This window comes from Dipodomys ordii, unplaced genomic scaffold (assembly GCF_000151885.1).
Source record: "Dipodomys ordii isolate 6190 unplaced genomic scaffold, Dord_2.0 Scaffold21, whole genome shotgun sequence".
NCBI lineage: Eukaryota > Metazoa > Chordata > Mammalia > Rodentia > Heteromyidae > Dipodomys > Dipodomys ordii.
Genome location: NW_012267237.1, coordinates 5,631,514 through 5,651,771, shown reverse-complemented (window position 1 = coordinate 5,651,771; position 20,258 = coordinate 5,631,514). Strand labels below are relative to the sequence as shown.

The window sequence follows — 20,258 nt, the reverse complement described above, 5'->3', positions numbered from 1 at the left end:
CGGCATGCCAAGTTTAATTACGGAGCGGGAACTCGATATGCGCATATGGAAACTATCAGTATTCCATAGGAGAATAAACTTGGTTTATCCATTCAGCTATTGATGAAATGACTTGGAGGGCAATTTCCATACTTTGTGCTGAGCATATGGTATCAAAATTCTGCTTGGATTCTCTCCATCTCTTTTTTTACTTTTTAATCTGTAAAAGATGAAATCATTTAGAAGGTTCAAAGGAAACCTAAACAGCAAAGCAGAGACTCCAGCTAACGGTCTAAAGTCCCTCCCCAAATGCCTGCAAGCCCCACTGGAATAGGCTAGGCTGTGACTCGATGAATTCAAGGTATCCAGCCACTAAGTAAAGCGTGTAAACTGTGCTGGGAGTTGGGAATATAAAATAAATAGGACAGTATTCTTGCCCTTCATACACTTGGTGTGTACTCCTGGGCGAAACCCACAGAGACTCCGACCGCTAAGCTTCACTCAAATGCACGCATTAATTTCGTGAAGCAGGCTTGTGGTGATAGTAGCCTGGACGAGAAGAGAGAGGGGATCACGAGAGAGCACACCTGTAGGACGTGGCAGAGGAGGAAGGGAGAGGCAGCGATGTGTCGCATGGGTTTCTGGCTTCCATAGAGAATCCTTGGGGAACACGTTATGAGCAAATGTGTTAACTTGTATATATTCTTATACATTCTTATCTAATAATTTCCAGCAGAACATTAAGGATCCTATGTGGAAAATAATAGTAATTAGCTCCCTAAAACTGTTTTTTAATGAAATTGTTTTTATTAATATCCAATGCAATTCTGTTCATGTTCCACTCAAATCTGGCCAGTGACAGCAACAATAAACCAGCACATCGTAGTCTACACATCTAGCTAGGCCATCTACATGGTCACAACTGAGTTGAATTGCTTCATAATTTTGGTCATTGACATAAAGCCAGATTATAGGCCCTGCCACTTCTCACAGTCTCATCATTCGATATTTCAAGCTAGTGCCTCATAATCCACCCCTAAAAGCAGTTGGAAGGAGTGCTGAGTTGACAGCTATGTCTTGGACATGAGGAGACAGGGAAGCATCTGTGAGCCGCATCGCTGAACAGAGGCAGGTCCTGGAGGCTCCACTCTCAGGAGCTGGGATCGGTCTTCATCCTCCATGAGCTGGGCCTACCACACCCCTGGCACATGTGACACTCTGTCCTGTTCATACCAGCACCAGGACACCAACCCAGACACAGAGCCAGCTTTCAGACACCTTTACCACTTCGAGATTTTGGAAAAGTAACCCGCATCTCCACAGAAAAGATGACATGTTGACTGGTGATATGCTCAATGGTACAGTGTTTGTCTTCATGAACAAGGCCTGGGTTTATCCCCAGCAATACACTGTACACACAGACCGACACAACACACACAGAAGGAGAGGAGAGAAGATAGAAAGTGAAGAGAGAGCAGTGTCCAAAAAGTGATACAACAAAAGATGCTGCCTACAATGGAAAATGAAGTCATCTGTCTTTCTGGTGTTGGTAGAAGGGAGGTGTGTGAGTCAGGGGGAAAGGGTAGAAGATACTAAATAATAGAAGCAGCCATGATTGCTTTACATATTTTCTGTTACATTCCTATGATGTTACAAGCATAAAAAGTTCTAAGTATTGCTCATTGTAGGAAATAAAAAAGATACATTGTGAATAAAGAAATCTAGTTGGACTGGGAATTTGGCTTAAGTGATAGGTACTTGCTTGCAAGCTTAAGTTCATTACCCAGTTCTGACAAATAAGTTAATAGCACTGACTGAGAAAGCGGAAACAATGGTGAAATTATTGTGTTAGGCTTCAGGTTAGACTGGCAGAACAGACACAAAGTTGGTTACCTTTTTCCCCCTACTGAAAACACTAATGTGGTATTAGAACAATAGATTGTTCAAGGCATCAGGACCCAAAGATACAAAAATAAAAATTAAACTGAGGGGAGGAATAACTAGATCTTACTTTTTAATAAACTAGACCTAGGATAAAGGAATCCACAAGACTAGTAAAGGGAACTGCACAGGAAAGAGTCAACACAACTATTAGGAAAGTCTGGTTGCATGGAGAATTTACCCATGTTCTCTTCCCATTGCTGATGGTGCCTGGTACCCTTTGCTTGGAATAAGTGACAGCAGAGACTCTGGCCATGCTAAGTCCTGGGAATGCATTAGCTGCTTGAAGAAGCCAGAAGTGGTCTTGGCGACCCTCAGTTCAGGGATGATAAGAATAATTTCCTCTTGTACCCTAGACTTCAGAGAGTAAAGAAGCAATGACCCTCCTTTCTCTCTCAGTGGCAAAGAAAAGTTTGTCTTTTATTTCAGACATTTTCAGACCTGAAGATTTGTTTTCCTCCTCACCAAGGAGCCAACAGAGAATGGCAATTTTGTTCTCTGGAGATGAAAACAGAGAGTTCCTGGACAGCAAGGCGCTAGACTCAGTTGAACAGGGACTGTGGGACTAGAAAGGGTTAATGAAGAAAATGGCTTTCTTGTGGGCACCAGCAGCTGAGCTGTCTTCCTCCTCTGTCTCTCTGAGGAGACTCAGCCTCTGCCACGCAGGCAGGGAGGAGGGCTGGAAAGTCTTCAAGGTCCTGAGGAGTCTAGCAAGCTTCTGGTCAAACAGTATTTTTTATCAACATGAAACACTCATTCAGTCCTAGTTAAGTCATTCTCAGAGCTTTTTTTTTCTACAATAAGAGAACTCCTTAACTTTTTCCCTAATTCTCCGTACTGAATATTCTTAAACTTATATCCAGAGAGCTAACATCTGGTATACGCTGTTTTCTAGTATGTACAGTAATATTGGTTAGATCACAATAGAGTATTTGCACATATCAAAAACTGAGCACTTACCCATCCTGGAGGGATTAACTTGTTTCTTGTCTCATCGGGAGGGGATCCTTCTTTAGTTCTATGAACTTACCATTAATTCACCATCCAGCAGCTATTCAGTCTGGACAGGGGTGATACTACTCACAAATGGCTAAAGAAATCCCACTGGGGAATAGGGAACCTACTCCAAACTAGCTTGGCTGCTTCCTAAACTTGGCAAATATGGTTTCCTGGGTTTCTCTGCACCCAAGTGCTGGGGTTCCTTTCCCTTATTCCCTGTGTGCAGACTTATTTCCTGCATGACAAGTCCTCGTCTTCTGGATTGAGCTTGGTTTTGCTGGCGCACATCCTGCAGTATCCTTCTGATAATGGGTGTACACAAGGCACATGAGTGACGCATCTTCTTCCTCATCACCATGTTTATACTACCCTCCTCCCCCGCATTTGACTTAAAATTTGGTAGCAGTCTTAGGCTGCAATAAGTATACTCAGAATTGAGTATAATTACCTACGAGGGATTCCTTTGAGAAATAGAAAGTTTGCTCTGGGTTGTTTTTATTTTTATCTCATTTACTTGTGACATTAAAAAAGATCTGTCAGAAACTTATAGAATCTTTTACACCATGCTGAAACAATGATGAACTTAAATATGAGTGATTTTTGTGGACTGTTTAATTTACAAATTAAGACTTTTGGTTTAGAAATTTCTGGATGATTTTGTTAAGTTCTTCAGCATTTATTTTCCTCCGATTACTTACTCAAACTTCCTTGGGATGGACCTGTGCAGTCAATTTGGAATTTCTTTTCTCTAGTCTCATTTTTCATCTCTTTTTTCTTTATGCTCTGCTTTCTAGGACATTTTCCTACCAGCACCTTCCAAAAGTATTCATAGGATTTTCATCTCTTTTCATTAAATTTTCAAGAGCCCATGTAATCTTTTATGGTTTTTCATTTCCTTCAGTCAACAACATATTCTACCTTTGGTTTCCTGGTTACACAAAATTATGTAATTTAAATACATTGATGACTTTTGAGATTTTTTTTCTCATGGCTCCTATAACCTCCAACTTGCTGGTTTCTCTTAGCTTGCTAGTGTCACTGGCTTTTACAATGGATGCTTCCTTCTGATATGTGGGCATTCGTGGTTTTCTGCTTATAGTTAGAGTGGAGGGCTGGAGTGTTTAGTAGGGAGTTTTGGCCCATCGTGTGAAAATTGGTTTTTTCGGTTAGAAAAACAGTATCTTAGATCTTTACTAAGTTCCCGGGACCCTCCTACCTGAGGTTATAAAGGAAGCATCTGGGAGGGAAAGGAGAGAAGAGATTGTGAAAATCACTGTTAAGCAAGGGAGGAATGATGGAAAAGTTACAGTGTAATAGACACCAGGTACTGTATTGTCAGATTGGCAACTGGACACTCCAAACTTTGAATCTGTGCTTCCAAGATTTATAATATCCATTGTTGTGAAATTGTATTATGTTGCCTAAGGACCATAAACTGGTTCCCTTATGGAATCTTCTAAAGAAAATAGCCAAACTGAACATCAAAATAACCAGCATCTTTCACTGTAAGTGAAAGGAAGACGATTTTATGGAGTCGGGATGTTGTTTCTGATGTGTGACTGGTTTTTGTGTCATTCTCATTGTTTTCTGGTGAGAAAACTGCAGATTCCTTCCCCAGCCAATTGGTCCAGTGCATTCTAGGAGATGTCAAGTCCAATGTGAACGTGCTTTTAATTGTCTCAGGATATGAAGGGTCTAGAGAAACTTACTTTCACTTAAAAAAAAAAAAGAAAAAAGCAGCCCCCGAGATGACTACATTCACGCCTCACTGTGAGACACGCTGTTAATTTTTCTCTCCCAGGAGTACCAGCCCTGTAACACCAACGCGTGTCCGGAGCTGAAGAAGACCACACCCTGGACACCCTGGACCCCAGTCAACATCTCAGACAACGGCGGCCACTACGAGCAGCGCTTCCGCTACACCTGCAAAGCCCGCCTGCCCGACCCGAACCTGCTGGAGGTCGGGCGGCAGAGGATCGAGATGCGTTACTGCTCCAGCGACGGGACCAGCGGCTGCTCCACGGATGGTGAGCCTGACCCGCTGCACACACCCATGACAGCATGGGAGAGGTTATGGAAGAACCAACAGCACATTTCCTTAGTGTTGCTATGGCCATAACCGTCTTTATTGCCATGATCCCCGCAGAGACAGGACTTCAGGGAATGGTTCTTGTTGTAAGAATTTCATTTCACACCACAGCTCCCCTATTTCATGAGAACACTTTTGAAAACCCCAAGGAAAGACCTGAGGGCCTGGATAGTACACAGCCCAGTCTATACGTACACATATGCATACATGCCTATGAAGTAGGTCTAATTTATAACTTAGATACAGTCAGAGTAATAATGATGAGTAATAAAACATTTATGAAATCTATACCGTAACTAATGCTATGTGAATGTTGTCTCTTGCTGTAAGAGTCAGGACAGACATTGGTATTTTGGGATCCCGACTGACTACAGGTAGCTGAAACAAGTGGAAATTTAATTAGTGATAGGGAAGGAATTCTGTATGGAGATGGTATTGTGAAATCAGCTTTCCAAATAGCATGGTGCTTATTGTAGACTCAGAATAGTTGGAGCCAGTGTTGTTAGAATGAAAGAGTAGATGGAGGAAGAATTGGGAGCCATCCACAGATGCTCCGGCATTAAAATTAAGCTTAGTTGTCCTCTTAATCCCAAGATGGGCAAAGGTGGTAGAAGTGCATTTCATTGTTCATACCTATGAAAAGATCTGTCTAGCAGCAAAGGAAGTGGAGCATGGGTAGAGCATCACCCAGCAAGACAAGGTTCTGAGTTCAATCCCTAGCACCACCAACCAAGCAATAAACACTTAAGTAAGAGACTAGGCCCATTGCCATCATTTGAGAGAGTACCTGGGAAATAGTAAAAATGCACGAACGTTATTTCCACCTAAAATTCACATTAAATTGATACTGCTTTATTTCATTTGCTAAGTCTGACAGCCAGATCTACAGTTCACAGAAGCAGCAGCTGCTGTGGCTTCTCATCATTGGCTCCCTTGTTTCAAAACAGGCTAAGAACTATTTTGTTTCTTGTGTCATACAAGAAAAAGTAGAAAGGGATTATGGTTCTATAAATAAGTTTATTCTTTTCCCAGGATTTACACATTTTTATTCTTTTCATGCTCAGTTACTTATAAAGCCTATTTATTTATTTATTTATGTTAAATGTTAATACAAAGTAGGAAATTATTTAATACACATTTATAAAGATGTTTTATATGTTCTCCAAAATTGTGTCATTGGCCTGGCTTAGACAGAAGTTCATTCTTCCTGTCCATTAATGACATTAAGTAATAATGGCTATCTTCGTATTTTGGTGTTGATATCATGAAAAGTTAAAAATAGGCCTTGTTTTTCCTTTTGACTGTGAGAAATGAGGCTTCACCAAGCCTATTTATTCTTTATTGATTACTCACAAGTAGTGGCTCATCAGAAAAAAGCACTTGCAGTGCATTTGCTCTGTAGAACATGCTGCCCCCACCTCAGAGGCCGGTGTAAGTGGCGGCCAGGCTGCTCAGCCATGTGTGGAATCGGTGTCTTATTTCCTCCCTCATGGCCTTGAGCAGTAAAATGCAGAACTTCCTTCACAGTGTGGGAGGTGTTTGTTAAAACTGTGTCACGGTGACCACATTTGAGAAAACTATTGAATGCTTTTTCATATTGTGAGCAGGGAGGCATTTTCATCAAAGCAAACACAAAGTCAATGACTTCTGTTAAAACGCTCTGAACAGACATGGCACCTAGTAAATCTTGAAAGGCTGTTCACGGGACTCCTGTAAGACAGCTACATCCACAGTGCTGTCCCCCAAATGCTGCTGTTACTACTGCTCCATTGGTTCTGGGGAAAACGTATTTTGGTATTGCATATGCTGAGACGGTGGGGTACGCAGACGCCTCTGGCCTGTGGCTAAGTGATTCAAGGACACAAACGTGCTCACTTCTAGGCCTTGGGGCCCGTGGAGCAGACAGGTGTCTGGTGTCCTGCGATTCACGCATTAGTTCACACTTGACAGGCTATCTGGTGAAGGAACAGGTTTGAGGCATGGCTAAATTATTCCCCCATTGTTCTAGGTGGCTCTCCTCCTGGAAAACACCACCCTGTGGGATATGAGGTAGAATTCCCAAGGGAAACGAGAGAAGTGTATTTCCTTAAGAAGTAGGGGGAAAATGAACTACAAATAGAAGACCATTATGTAAGGTTTGCTACGCTCGTGGAGTTCTTATATGCACCCTTGTTGAATAGCAACTGCAGGGAGGAAGCTTGAATTACAGGGGGTTGTAACTCAATGGCAATTTTTTTTGGCTTTTGAAGTGCAAAAAGGGGTTCAATTGAATTTGAGAAAGTAATTCCAGACATAACACATGCCAGCTATACAGGGGAAAAAATCAGAATGCGCTCTCATGGGGCCGAGGACTGCAGTAGAATAACACTCTGGTCCTTTGGCAGGGCTTTCTGGAGACTTCCTGCGTGCAGGGAGATACTCTGCCCACACTGTCAATGGGGCGTGGTCAGCCTGGACCTCCTGGTCCCAGTGCAGCCGGGACTGCAGTCGGGGCATTCGGAACAGGAAGCGAGTGTGCAACAACCCGGAGCCCAAGTATGGGGGACTGCCCTGCCTGGGCCCATCGCTGGAATACCAGGAATGCAACATATTACCCTGCCCAGGTAAGCCACCTGTCCTAGCAAAGACAAGTCCAGAAGAGCCAAGCACCTGAGACCATTAGTGTACTGCCACTCACGCAGCTTGTTACCTAAGGTGACTGAAAGGGAAGAAAGAGACAGGGATAGAGAAATAGAGAAAGGTGGGAAAGGGACATGACAGACAGACAGACAGACAGAGAAAGAGAGAGAAGGACACAGGTCTGACGGAGGGGTCTTTGAGTCTTAACCCACCCTAGATACGTGACTTGAATGCACACCCCAGATTTTTTGTTCAGCCTCTTTTCAAGAATGTAGCCTCCATTCTCTATGTCTGAAGAGTGTGACTTCCACCACAGTCTGGAGTAAAGCCTCTTCCCTTCATGTTACATTGGTGTCTAGACCTTATATTACAGTCATTATTTCTCTCCCAATTTTAAGAAAGTATCTTCCAGTGCACGGCTAGTGGCCCAGTGACTGGGGGGAGGTTGGTCTCCAGGGATGTGTGGTATCCCTGATTCAAACGTCAGCCACCTTCCAGAGCTGAGGGCACCCACACATCCCTGAGCTGGCCTCATTGGACCCAGTCCCCATCCGGAGTCATGAGTGCCACAAGCTTATCTCCAGGGGACGCAGAACTGAATGTCTCTGCCTTCTTCCTGAAACTTGACTGTCATGATACTGAATTCCTGGGCAAGCACTGGGCATTAAAATGAGCTAGATGAGCCCTTTGGGTCCTTTTGGTCCTCCCTACCCTCAAGACTCTTTTCTCTTTTCCTCTTAATATTCTGACTCTTGTCTTTGGAGGCCTCCCTTCCACCACTCTTGAGTGGGGCCTGACTTTCATCACTTTGAGTTCTAAGAGCACGTAACTTCCCTCTTGAAGGACTTACCATGCATTTGTTAATGGGCGGATGGTTGGATGGATGATTCGATATATGGATGGCTGGTTGGATGGATGGCTGAATGGATGTTTGATTGATAGACGGACAGACAGATGGTGGGTGGATAAACACGTAGATAATACAAGAAACAGTTCCTGGTTTTGCAACCCAGCTCTGCATTGATGCCGCTAATTGTACAGCTGTGCCACTCCTTCTGGAACATCTCTGCCTGAATTTCTGCCATCTCAGGAGACTCCTCCTCTCCCCACCCAGCTTTCCCAGCCTAAGCTAGTGCCAAAAGACTGGAAAAGGTCACTGAGCTGTTCTTTCCCACAGCCTTAGTGGAAGGGTTCCCCCCCGCCCCCGGGGTTCTTGGCGAGAGCCATGAGTGATAGCACAGATTAGCGTCATGCTGTAAATCCCGCAAGGAAAGGCCGTGTGGGAGTGTCAGGCCTCGACCCACACCTTCCCAGGCTCCAGACTCAGAAGACCAGAGTTTAGCTGCTGCCTAGTGCCTGTGTGCAGAGTCCCTGTTCGGCTCAGAGTCACTCTGTTAGCGTTATCTGGGTAGAGTATTTATTTTCATTGACATTCTGGTCAAGCAATAACTATGTATACATGACCTGAATATCTTGAAATAGCTCTGTTCCCATTTTCCTTCTAAAGCCAAGATTCCACAGTGGTGTGCAGTTACTCAGAATGGCTTTGTCGATTCCACAAGGGAATGGACAAATTTAGGGTTCAGTGGTAGAAAGGTCAACTCTTCCTACTCCTAAAAATATGGGAGAATACAACCCAGAAATGGGGAGGGGCGTGGGAAGTCCCAGGAGGCAGGCTGACCTGTGCAACCTTGGGTGATGGGTCGTAGGGCTATTTTGACCACATTTAGGTCATTCTCCTCCCTATAAATTACCTCCTCTTTTATGGATAGCAGTACATAAATACAAAGGGACATTGTAGCTTCCTTTTTTAAAAAAATAAGCTATTTAACCAAACAGTGAAAAGTGTCATCTTCACTCTCATGGATACGAAAACTGTAAGTCACCATCACACTAAAATGATCATTTCTTTACCTTCCAGGGTTAGATGTCTGGTACCAGCTCCTAAATTAGCTCCAAAAGTGAAGAACCAGTGACTTATTCTCCATTGACCTAAAAATGGCAGGAAGTGTGTGTACCCCAAAATGGGAATGCACCTGGTTCTGTGTTTAGCCTTTCCTCTTCTGATTCTCAGTGAGTGAAGACATTTGCTCTATGACCTGTCTTCTCTGGGCCTTGGGTCATTCATTTCTAGAATATTCCTCAAGGTAGTTGTGAGGATAAAAGGGAACTGTGCCTTTTGTTAGTGTGGTAGTGGTTGCTCTAGCCTCATTCCTTCCTTAGTGTGTGCCTGTTGGCCAACGGCTCAGTTTGGTTTTGTTCCTTTCATTCCGCAAGCCTTATTTCCCCACAGTGATGTCTGTGTGTTCACCCACAGTGAGAACAATTTCATTACTCCCTGTAATTTCCACTTTAGAACTCTGCTGTCCTTGCTGAGATGAACTGATAGTACATCGTCCAATATCCTTCTCCACCCAGTGCAAGCCTCCACCATTCTCCTCTCCAGAATCACTGCTCCAAGAGGTAGTCTGAACCCTAAAACACAAGGACAAATTTGAAGATGGAAGACAGGTTTACAACTGATCTGGGGCCATTACAAATTTGAAGATGGAAGACAGGTTTACAACTGATCTGGGGCCATTACAGACTAGTCAGGCTGGCTCAGGGCGTGAGACAGTGCTTGAAATCCCCCTTTGAGTTCCTTTGCTACCAAAACCAGGTACTAAATACACTCCTGAAAACAATGAAATAAAAGCGGATGAATCTCCAGTGTGATCAGCAGGCAGCTTCTGCTCCAAGTACTCCCTCATCCTGCTCATACTTGGATCAAGAGATCCCAGTGCCCAGAAGAAAGGTTTGAGACAAGATGAGATGCGAATGGCGGGAAGTACTAGTTGGAATCTAGATAAGAAGAAATACTCTTTGAAATAATATGTAATAACTTATGTAAACCAGTCTCTTCATATGAGGTCATTACAATTTAAATGATTTTGAAATGCTTAGGATAAGCATATTAATCTTTTGGTGGTTTTTTAACCATTGCAGGAAAATAAATGGAGCTAGAGATTGTTAAGTGAAATAACCCAGAGTGAGAAAGACAAATACTTTGAGTCCTCATCCATATTCAGCATCTAGACCTCTCCCCACAAGTGGGCAGCTGCAGTGAGGACAATGTGGTAGGGGAGTTGAATCTGATTGAAGTGCTTCTCACACATGTATGAAAGCAGAATGAGACACAGTAAAAATTGTTCAAAAGACGGAAAAGTGGGATAAGAAAAAGTAGCAGCAGTCATTAACATAATGCACATAGGGAAATACCACATAAAGAAATAACACAATGAAATCCCCTTTTTCAATTCATATATGATCATATAAAATATTTACCAGGAGATCTACTCTCTGAATAATCTTTTCAGTGCACAACAAAGCCTTATTTAACTATAGGCCCAACACTATATAGCTGGTCTCCAGAACTTAACATCTTGAATAACTGAGACTTTACAGCAACTTCCCTGCCCCTGGAAACCAAAGTTTTCTTTTGGTTTCTACTAGAAACATAAGCCAGGCACCAGTGGCTCACACTATAATCCTAGCTACTGAGGAGGCTGAGATCTAAGGTTTGTAGTTCAAAGTGAGCCTGGCCAAGAAGGTCTGTGAGACTCTTATCTCCAATTAACCACAAGAAAACTGGAAGTAGAGCTGTGGCTCAAGGTGGTAGAGTGCTAGCCTTAAGTGAAATAGCTCAGAGACAGTGCCCAGGCCCCACATTCAAGCCCCAAGACCAACAAAAAGTAAAAGAAACAGAGGAACACAGCATGTTTCAGATGCTCTATGTAAGTGGTCTAGTGCAGTACATACTTTTGCCTACCTGTTGTGTGCCTGGCTTATTTCCCTCAGCCTACTATAACCCAGATGCATCTCTGTTGTTGCATATAACACATCTCCTTTCTAAAGACTCAATAATATTCCACAGTATCTAGGGATCAAATTTTCCTTTCCATTCACACTGACATTTCAGTTGTTTCCATACATTAGATGGTGTAGGTAGTACTATATTGAACTTGGTTTTGCTACTATGTTTCAGAGATCCTAATTTTTTATTGTTGTTTGTGTACCCAGAATTGAGACTGATGGATGGTTTGATAATCACTCTTTAATTTTTGAAGAACACTCCTACTGTTGTCTGTATATGCGGTGCTATTTCCCCAGTCCAGTCAGCAGCACCCAGGACTGCATTTTCTCCATTTCCATGCCAGCACTCTTCTGTTTTTAGCTATCATAGCAGATATGAAATGGCATCTCACTGTGATTTTGATTTTTTTTCTTCCCTCATGACTAGTGATACCACCTACACATCTTTTCATATGCCTGTTGGTCATTCATCTGCAAACTCATCAGATAATACAAAAGACAGGGGTTTTCAGGACATGTGATTGGTTGTAAGCCAGGCTATGACCCATCTAAAGGACATGTGCAACCCTCTGAGCACTGGCCTAGCTTATATGAACTGGGACATCAAAGCTCTGTTACATCTAGCTTTGTGAGGCAATGAGACTTTGTCTTAGGCCACAGGATGGACAGGGATAGCCATCACAGTACAAGCTTCAACTCAGATCATGGACAGAAAACACCTGCCAGAAAGTATGAGTAAGACTGGGATGAGAAAGGAATTTGGGCCCTCCTGCCTTCTTATTGCTGTTATTCCAAACAGTCTCAGATATTTGATTCATACTTCCAACATTCTAATATGCTTCTTCAACTATCAGAGCAATGCTAAATTCTTTTTTTTCCTGCTTATGTGGTGCTGAGGAATCGAACCCAGGGCCTCATGCATACAAGGCAAGCAATCAACCACTGAGCCACCTTCCCAGCCCCTAGTGCTAAATTCTTTTAAAAAAAATTTTATAAACCATTATGTTACAAAATTTCCATTTAGCTGGCAAAATCATTTTAACTGGGTTCAAATGTATTTGTTTTGCTTTACTTATAAAAAGTGTTGTCATAGAAATGATGCCTTTACTTGTGTTTTTAAAAATTTGATCATGCTTCTCAAAGATGCCTATAGGTAAAGAGAAATAGTACTCCATAAAGATGTGTTACATACATCATGGTGGATATAAGAAAATACAGTGTAGATTATTCTACCCAAAACCTACGTCTGTCCTGAATTATTGTGGTAATTCCAGTTATGATTGTTTCTGTTTGTTTAGGAAAATGAGAAGACAAAATATGACACTATCTACATATGGTAATAGTGAATCTGTCATCACCTTTTAATTTGGTTTGCCATGAGCATGATCATTTTGCATCCTACTAGGATTTAATGTTATCTTGCCTCTGACAAGTCAGGTACTGGAATTCACCAGTGTTCAGGTAGGGCTGGGGGAACAGAGGTAGGCTCAGTCAGAAATTAACCAAACAGCAGATCATGAATGTCAAATGTGAGTTCTCTATTTTTAGAGTTGAAATGTGAGTTCTCTATATTTTAGCAATATATGAACTGAGCACCAAAGCCTCCCAGACCCAGGTGGACCTGCCAGCCTCCATGAGGCAGGAGCCCAGCCTCGTGGAGACAGGGACTTATGTGAGCAGACAAAGAGTGTTCAGGCATATGGGCAGTTATGGACAAGCTCGACCAGGGAATTGCATCTAACTAACCTTCACGCTGTAATGTGCCATGCTTAATGTCCAACCTGAACTCTGATTTCCTGTTCCATAAAGTCCTGGTGGTTGAACTTGGTTTGGTTACTTAGCGCCTGAACTTCCAAACCATCCTTCACAGTTAACTTCTTAAGGGGATTGTTTGCTATTCTCTATTCTCCCGTCAGGGAACAAAGCATAGAGTTCACAGAAAGGAAGATGTGATGGTTATTTCTCCTCAAGTAGTATATCATATGAGTCCTGAAAAGGACCTGGGTATTTTGTATTCCATGAATCACCCTCTTCTGTCATCCTCATGCTTTACTGTTCTATATTTGTAAATTCCTGAAAGAAGCAAGAAAGCTGAGGTAGGGAGAGATTATGCAACTGCATCCATCAGCGGAAGGCCTCGGTTTTGTCGTGATGGGTGCCAGTGCTTCTGTCACACAGAATCTGCCTGTAGCTGTGGCAGATTGGACAGGATTGGATTCTAGAATTGTGTGCTTTGTGTCCCTCTCCAGTGGATGGTATGTGGTCTTGCTGGTCATCCTGGTCAAAGTGCTCAGCCACATGTGGTGGAGGACACTACATGCGGACCCGCTCATGCACTAACCCAGCCCCAGCCTACGGAGGGGACATCTGCCTGGGACTGCACACCGAAGAGGCACTGTGTAACACACAGCCCTGTCCAGGTGAGCAGCACCACAGTACTTCATGACAGGGTTAAACTCACTCCTGTCCTCAATTTATAAATGGAGAAGTTGCTGAAGATGGGCAAGTTGCAAGCCAACCCCATACCACTGCCTTCAAGGTGACATTGTTTTCCTATTGCGTCAGCTGGGAGGTATATTCATGCACCCCACTATGCAGCTAGGAAATGTGCTCCACTTTGGCGTTGGCCATGCTAACTAGCACTAATACCTCTCTCAGGTAAGCACCTTACTGTGTTGAGCGAGAGGGGAGTGTGGAAAAAATAAATGAGAAAGAAACAAGCATTTGTGGAGAGACCTGAGTGGGGAGAATCGCCGCAGCCTCTTGTTTCACAGCCTGCTGGGGCCAGTCTGTGCCTCCTGTGACCCCCAACATGGCGTTCTAGAAACAAGTTCTAAGACAGTGCAAGAGGACAGCGTGCACTGCTTAAGAACCATCTTCCCAGAATCAGTGGCTGAACTTCAGAGGCTCTGCTTCAAGAGAAAGCATAAAGCATGAATGAAATCAAAACAGAAAGCAGAGGATTCATGGGAAGCGAGCTGTGGAGACTGCTTCCACAAAACATGTGACACTAAAACAGTGTCTGTTGGTAGAATCTGAGATTTTGTTGATGAAAGTCAGGGTGGGATGCAGGGTGAGCTCTTGCTAGCTGTGGACCCTAGCAGTAGCCTCAGGTCCCACAGTTAGAGGGGCTGCTATCACCTGGCTCGGGGGTGGGGGGTCTTTGGGGGGAAGGGAGGAAGGGTGGTGGGCTACAGCAGCTTCTCTGCCCAAGAAGTGGAGGAAAGTGTACCAGTGTTCTCTGTGTCTCGCCCTCACCTTGACACGCTCATAGATTACTGAAAAGGTGAAGCCAGATTTTCAGTCATTCAAAACACCAGTACTTTGTACATTTTGAAGGAACAATGGTTCCCTTTACTTGGTTCAAGACACAAGTTTATTTCCTAAATCTCCCTTCTCTACTGCATAAAAATGTCTTTTTAACTTCATTTAATATATCACAAGCAATCTTGAGGCGTCCGTTTTCATGTTCTTACACACATGTGCTTGTATGCACCTGCACACCTGAAGGAACCGAGCAGATCCCAGCAAATCTTCCACTTCTGGAAGGAAGTGATCTTTTGATTGCTCTTCTTTTGGCTTTGACCTAAGATTTGTGCATTGACCTCACACTCTTTAGCCCGTAGGCTGGAAATAAAATGAATTCTGCCCCATACCTTTGATATATTCCTGTGCAAGTTGTTTTATACCAGAGGAGAACGTGTTTTATCTTCCCTGATAGACTTCTCATTAACTCCCCACAGTGCAACTTCCAGCCTTTTCTGAGTATTTTATTGGAGACAAGAGTCTCACTACCTTTCCTTCCCGGGCTGGCTTCAAATCACGATCCTCAGATCTCAGCCTCCTGAGTAGCTAGGATGACAGGCTTGAGCCATCTTGTGTGTTCATCTTTGAGCTTATCCTTGTGTTTTTACTGGATTGTTCAGAGGGTATGACTGCATCACATTTATGCACAGAACTGTTAAAAAACTACTGTATGTATGTATATATGTGTGTACACGCACACACACATATGACTTGACATGACAGTGCTTCCAAGATGGTAACGATCTCTCCCCCTCCCCCGTCACTTCCTGGTCACTGCAGAGAGCTGGTCGGAGTGGTCAGACTGGTCTGCGTGTGACACCTCAGGCATCCAGATCCGAGCTCGTCACTGCATACTTCTGTTTCCTGTGGGCAGTCAGTGTTCCGGAAACACCACGGAGAGCCGGCCATGCGTTTTTGACTCTAATTTCATCCCAGGTGAGGGCAGAGATGTTTATCAGTGTGAACAAAATCATCCCAATGTTAGTGAGTAAGAACGATTTGTAGGTCAGAGATTTATCTCTTCTCCGAGGCTGTGTTGGGTAGAGTAGAAATGATTAAATCAACTCTTGTGGTTTCAAGGTGGTTAAAGTATAGATCTGTAGAGAACCACAGAGTTAGACTTGAAATTTAGCTCATGAGATTAAGACTTGTGGAGACTATGCTTTCCATACTTATTGACTGTATTAGAATAGTCAGAATATTTTATTCAGATTGAAAGTCGATTGTTTGGTTATTTTGGTCTTAAATGCTTTGGCAATGCTGTGTATGCTCGATTTTTCAGGGAAAAAAGGTCATTCTCTTCATGTAACCTTTGGTTGATCTGGGGAAATTAATACCTACCATTATTTTACACCTTGGAGGAGAAATTAGCTAGCCTTCTTGCCACAGGCTTTGCAGTGTGAAATTGGAGTCCAGTTTATGGGGTGCTAATCACCCCTTATATTTACCCAGGAGACCTGGTGCTTTGGACATAAGTAAATCTTTTACCATTACCTGCTAAGCCCTGTGGGACTGTGTTGTAGACCATCGTGATGAACAAACTCTGACCAAAGATGATAGGGTTTGGTTCTACCAGCCAAATTTGCTTTATTATTTCCCTCTGTTTGTGAAAAAGACATTAATACCTAAAGAAAGCAACTTACTATTGCCTTGTAAGGCACTTCTACCATATGTGGTATGGAACTACAAAAACGTTTTGCATATAGTCATAGTTTTAATTATTGAAAAATCAGTACAGGATAGCATTATATGTCTAGACTTCTGAAATACTGTATTTCTTGGGTTACAATGCCTAGAGGGCCTTCCTCTCACTAGCAACTTGATTCTGTATTTCACACACAGCATGGTAAGGGGCAAATGGACTCCTGAATAGTAACTCTGTTATGGCTGTTTCCTTTTTTGGGGGGGGAGGGTCCGGTCGTGGGACCTAAACTCTGAGCCTGGGCACTGTCCAGTCGTGGGACCTAAACTCTGAGCCTGGGCACTGTCCGGTTGTGGGTCCTGAACTCTGGGCCTGGGCACTGTCCCTCAGGTCTTCAGCTCACGGCTCGTGCTCTACCACTTGAGCCACAGCGCCACTTCTGGCTTTTTTCTTTTTGCTTATGTGGTGCTGAGGAATCGAACCCAGGGCCTCAGGCATGCAAGGCAAGCGCTCTACCACTGAGCCACCTTCCCAGCCCAATGTTATGGCTGTTTCCTATGAACTACGGCAAATTGGCCCCTACATCTTTCCCTCTGCAAGCAGTGTGACAAAATTGGCTTTTATGAAAATGAAGTAAAATGAAACTCATACCAGAACATAGTAAGGTCTCCTCAGCAAACAACATAGGGAGAAACAGACAATGAGCGAGTACCCTGGTTTCAACATTTTCTTTTTGAGATGCAGTTCTCTGCCCCTTCCTACTGCAGGTGACTTAGATGCATCTCAGGTTGATTAAAACAAATGAAAATACATATTTTTAAAAACCAATCAGCATCTGTGTAGACTTCCTTCTCAATAGCCTTTCTCTATTGTGATTGGACTTTTCTTTTCCCCAGAAGTATCGGTGGCAAGATCCAGCAGTGTAGAAGAGAAAAGGTGTGGAGGTAAGCTCCTTCTCCTGGTCATTTTCTTACTGGCATTCTTGCAGACTCCAACCATGTTTCTTTCGTCTGTTCTGTTTCTGCTGTTGGTCTAGGACACATTGAGGAAACTTCTAGATTGCAAACATCATTGCCTGGTGATAAATGTACATTGAACATACGGATCCGCAGGTCTCAAAGTCAGTTGGGTCATGAGGCCAGTGTTTCTATCACAATGTGCCAGAGACTAATAAATGCTTTGGGCAGAAAGTGTCTCCTCTGCTCCTCACAGAGTATTTCTGCATATAACGCAGTCCATGGTTCTTTACATAACAGCCTTGGACTCAGAGAAGGGTTTTGGAACTACTTGACACTTTCAGATTCTAGAAAAATGATTTGAGGCTTGTGCTTGTATGTTACGTAATCTCCATAGATTCCAGGCTATATAGAACCAACCTCTTTAACGATGGTGCCATGAGATGTGGGAAAAAATGAGATTCTGGGCAATAGTATCAGTCAGCTCAGCTCACCCTGCCCTGCCCCAGGAGTGGCAAAAGCCTACCTCTCAGCGGTTGTGCCATTAGGAATTGTGGGAAAGGCACTGGACGCCTGCATTTTATCTGCTTACAAGCTCCAAGGGGTGAGGCCATTGGTCCACACCCACAGTTCACACGGGCATCCGGGTGGGATCCTGGAAGTGAGAAACAGCCAGAGCACCACAGATGGGTCAGGTAGCAATTCTCACAGTCCCAGCTAGGAGACTGGGTCAGCGATGTCTGTTCTCAGGAGCCAACAAGTAAGGAACAGAATAGTTCATAAGGTATGTTTCCTTCCTCAGGAAGGACAAGGTAGACAGGGGGTAGGGGGTTGGAGGGGGTCACCCAGCCAAACTGACTGCTTGTTCTGTGCTTGTATTCCTCATTTCCCCAGCCACACCTCCCTGCTTTACTAAGTTCATTCAATGCCTTGAGCATACGGGAGGCCCCATGCAAAGCCCATTCATGTCTCAGAAGACTGTTTTTGGTGTCAGGACCACCTGTGCACCATTACTAGCCAAGCCAGATCCAACCTTGGGGATGCTATCGACTAATCCACAGAAACTGTAATTATGCCTTGCTATTTGGAATGGGCTGTCTTCAATGTTTAAGCTTCTGATGTTGGCATTCCAGCCTAAAACAAATAAGAGATCAGATAGACTGTAATGAAGGGCTAAGAGATGAAAACAAGTAATTACCTAGCTCTGGTGGCAGGGGATATGTAGGAAGAGAACAGAGATGTTTGCTCCGCTTGTTGAGAAAAAAATCAACCAAACTTGATGGGGGAGGGGGGATCATTCTCTTAAACTAACTGGGTTGTTGGTCTCTATTCCATTTTTATTGACCCCAGAACAGCAACATAGGGGGAAAAAAGCATATTCAAAGGCAAGAGGCACAGTAAAGCAGATTCAAAAGAGATTTAATAGGCACTATTTTTCCCTCTGCAGAAAATATGCCCCTGTTGAGCTTTCTCAACTTAGCTATTTTTGGTTGCAGGAGACACAAAGCCTACGTTATTGTCATAAAGATGTCAGGTGCCCCAGAGTCCCCAGACACCTGCGGGCATGATTCATTTAACTATTGACAAAGTGTCTGCATACGGACACCATCATACATCTTCTGCGTGTTGTGATGAAATATGAGTTATCAGTGCAGTGGAAAGTATTTTTTATCGCTATGTGGCACTGACCCTGGGGAGTTCTAACAGCTAAAGTACAAAGAAATGAAAACTCCAGTGAAATGGCACTTGCTTACTTTAAGTGCAGCTTCAGTGAGTGTTACAGTCAAAACATTCTAGAGCCCAACTGTCACAAGCTGACAGTTCTCCGTCTCCAGAGGATCTGTGGACATACCCAGGAAAGGAAAGGCCAGAGGTCAGTGAAGCAAGTCCTTCCACGGTCTTGCTGCCGTTGATTAAGCTAGCAGTGGAAGAGTGAAGTAGGTACTGTGGGGCGTGCTGACTACGTCCCTGCATTGCCCAGCATGCAATGCCCAGCCCTCTGTGTTAGGAGCTGCACCAGCTCTTGTTCAGTGCTGACAAGGGGATTGTGAGTGAACCCAGGAGGAGGTGGCTTCGTTGGCTCAGGAGGCATGGCTAGCTGTCAAAGCCTCAGGCTCCTGAAAACCTGAGTAGAAAGCCACCCAGGGAAAGCTCAGAGGAAACCAGAGCCTCTCACCTGTTGGGGGTGACAGCCACGCGTCTCCCCCATGACTTCCTGTGGCGTCTATCAGCCACTCCAGGGTTCATGGTGAGCAGGAAGGACTCAGTCAGACCCCTGGGGAGGGAAGTCCCGGCGTGTGCTGGACTTCTGGTGAAGAGTAACCTAATGAGCTTAACACCCAGAGTTACAGCCAAGTGGGCCTTGGTGGCTGACTTTCCTAAGTGCTCGGGCTGGGCACAAGGATTCCAAAGCACAGGAAAAGCAGCTGTGAATGCTCAGGGAGGAGGCCGCAGTGGCAGACACGCCAGCCCTCCAGGCACTTCAGGGCTCTCCTCTCCCTGCGAACCAGCATGCTCTACTCCATGACCAGGACCATGTGTGGAGGCCCAGCAGGCATCTCCAGAGCCATACTTGGCCCAGGGCTGACAGGCCACAGTTGGACTTCTCCCAAATGGCACCCCAAGGTGTACGGAGGGGACACCTGGGGAACGCCGGGTGTCCCCTGGATGTGCTCTGGTTCTGAGAGCACTAACCATGGGTAGCTATTCACATGATGCTATTGCATCTTATAGGGAGGGTATGTCTAACTTTCTGGGACTCTCGCTAAGCTCAGCTCTGGGCCTGGCCCATGTGCTACTACCCAGATACTCACAGAGCATTGCTGTAATGTTTCCCATGGGGAGGCCTGCATTCTTCCCTAAGGCTGCTCAGGTC

General features: G+C 44.1%; 1 protein-coding gene across 1 annotated transcript in view; it reads left to right on the top strand.

Moving 5' to 3' along the window:
- Positions 1–20,258, top strand: part of Sema5a (sema domain, seven thrombospondin repeats (type 1 and type 1-like), transmembrane domain (TM) and short cytoplasmic domain, (semaphorin) 5A) — a 242,964-nt gene that overhangs the window by 219,041 nt on the left and 3,665 nt on the right. The window contains exons 15-19 of the mRNA XM_013013883.1: positions 4,721–4,946; positions 7,393–7,611; positions 13,729–13,899; positions 15,566–15,721; positions 17,324–17,371. Coding sequence (XP_012869337.1) covers positions 4,721–4,946; positions 7,393–7,611; positions 13,729–13,899; positions 15,566–15,721; positions 17,324–17,371 — 820 coding nt within the window. The remainder of the gene's footprint in view (positions 1–4,720; positions 4,947–7,392; positions 7,612–13,728; positions 13,900–15,565; positions 15,722–17,323; positions 17,372–20,258) is intronic.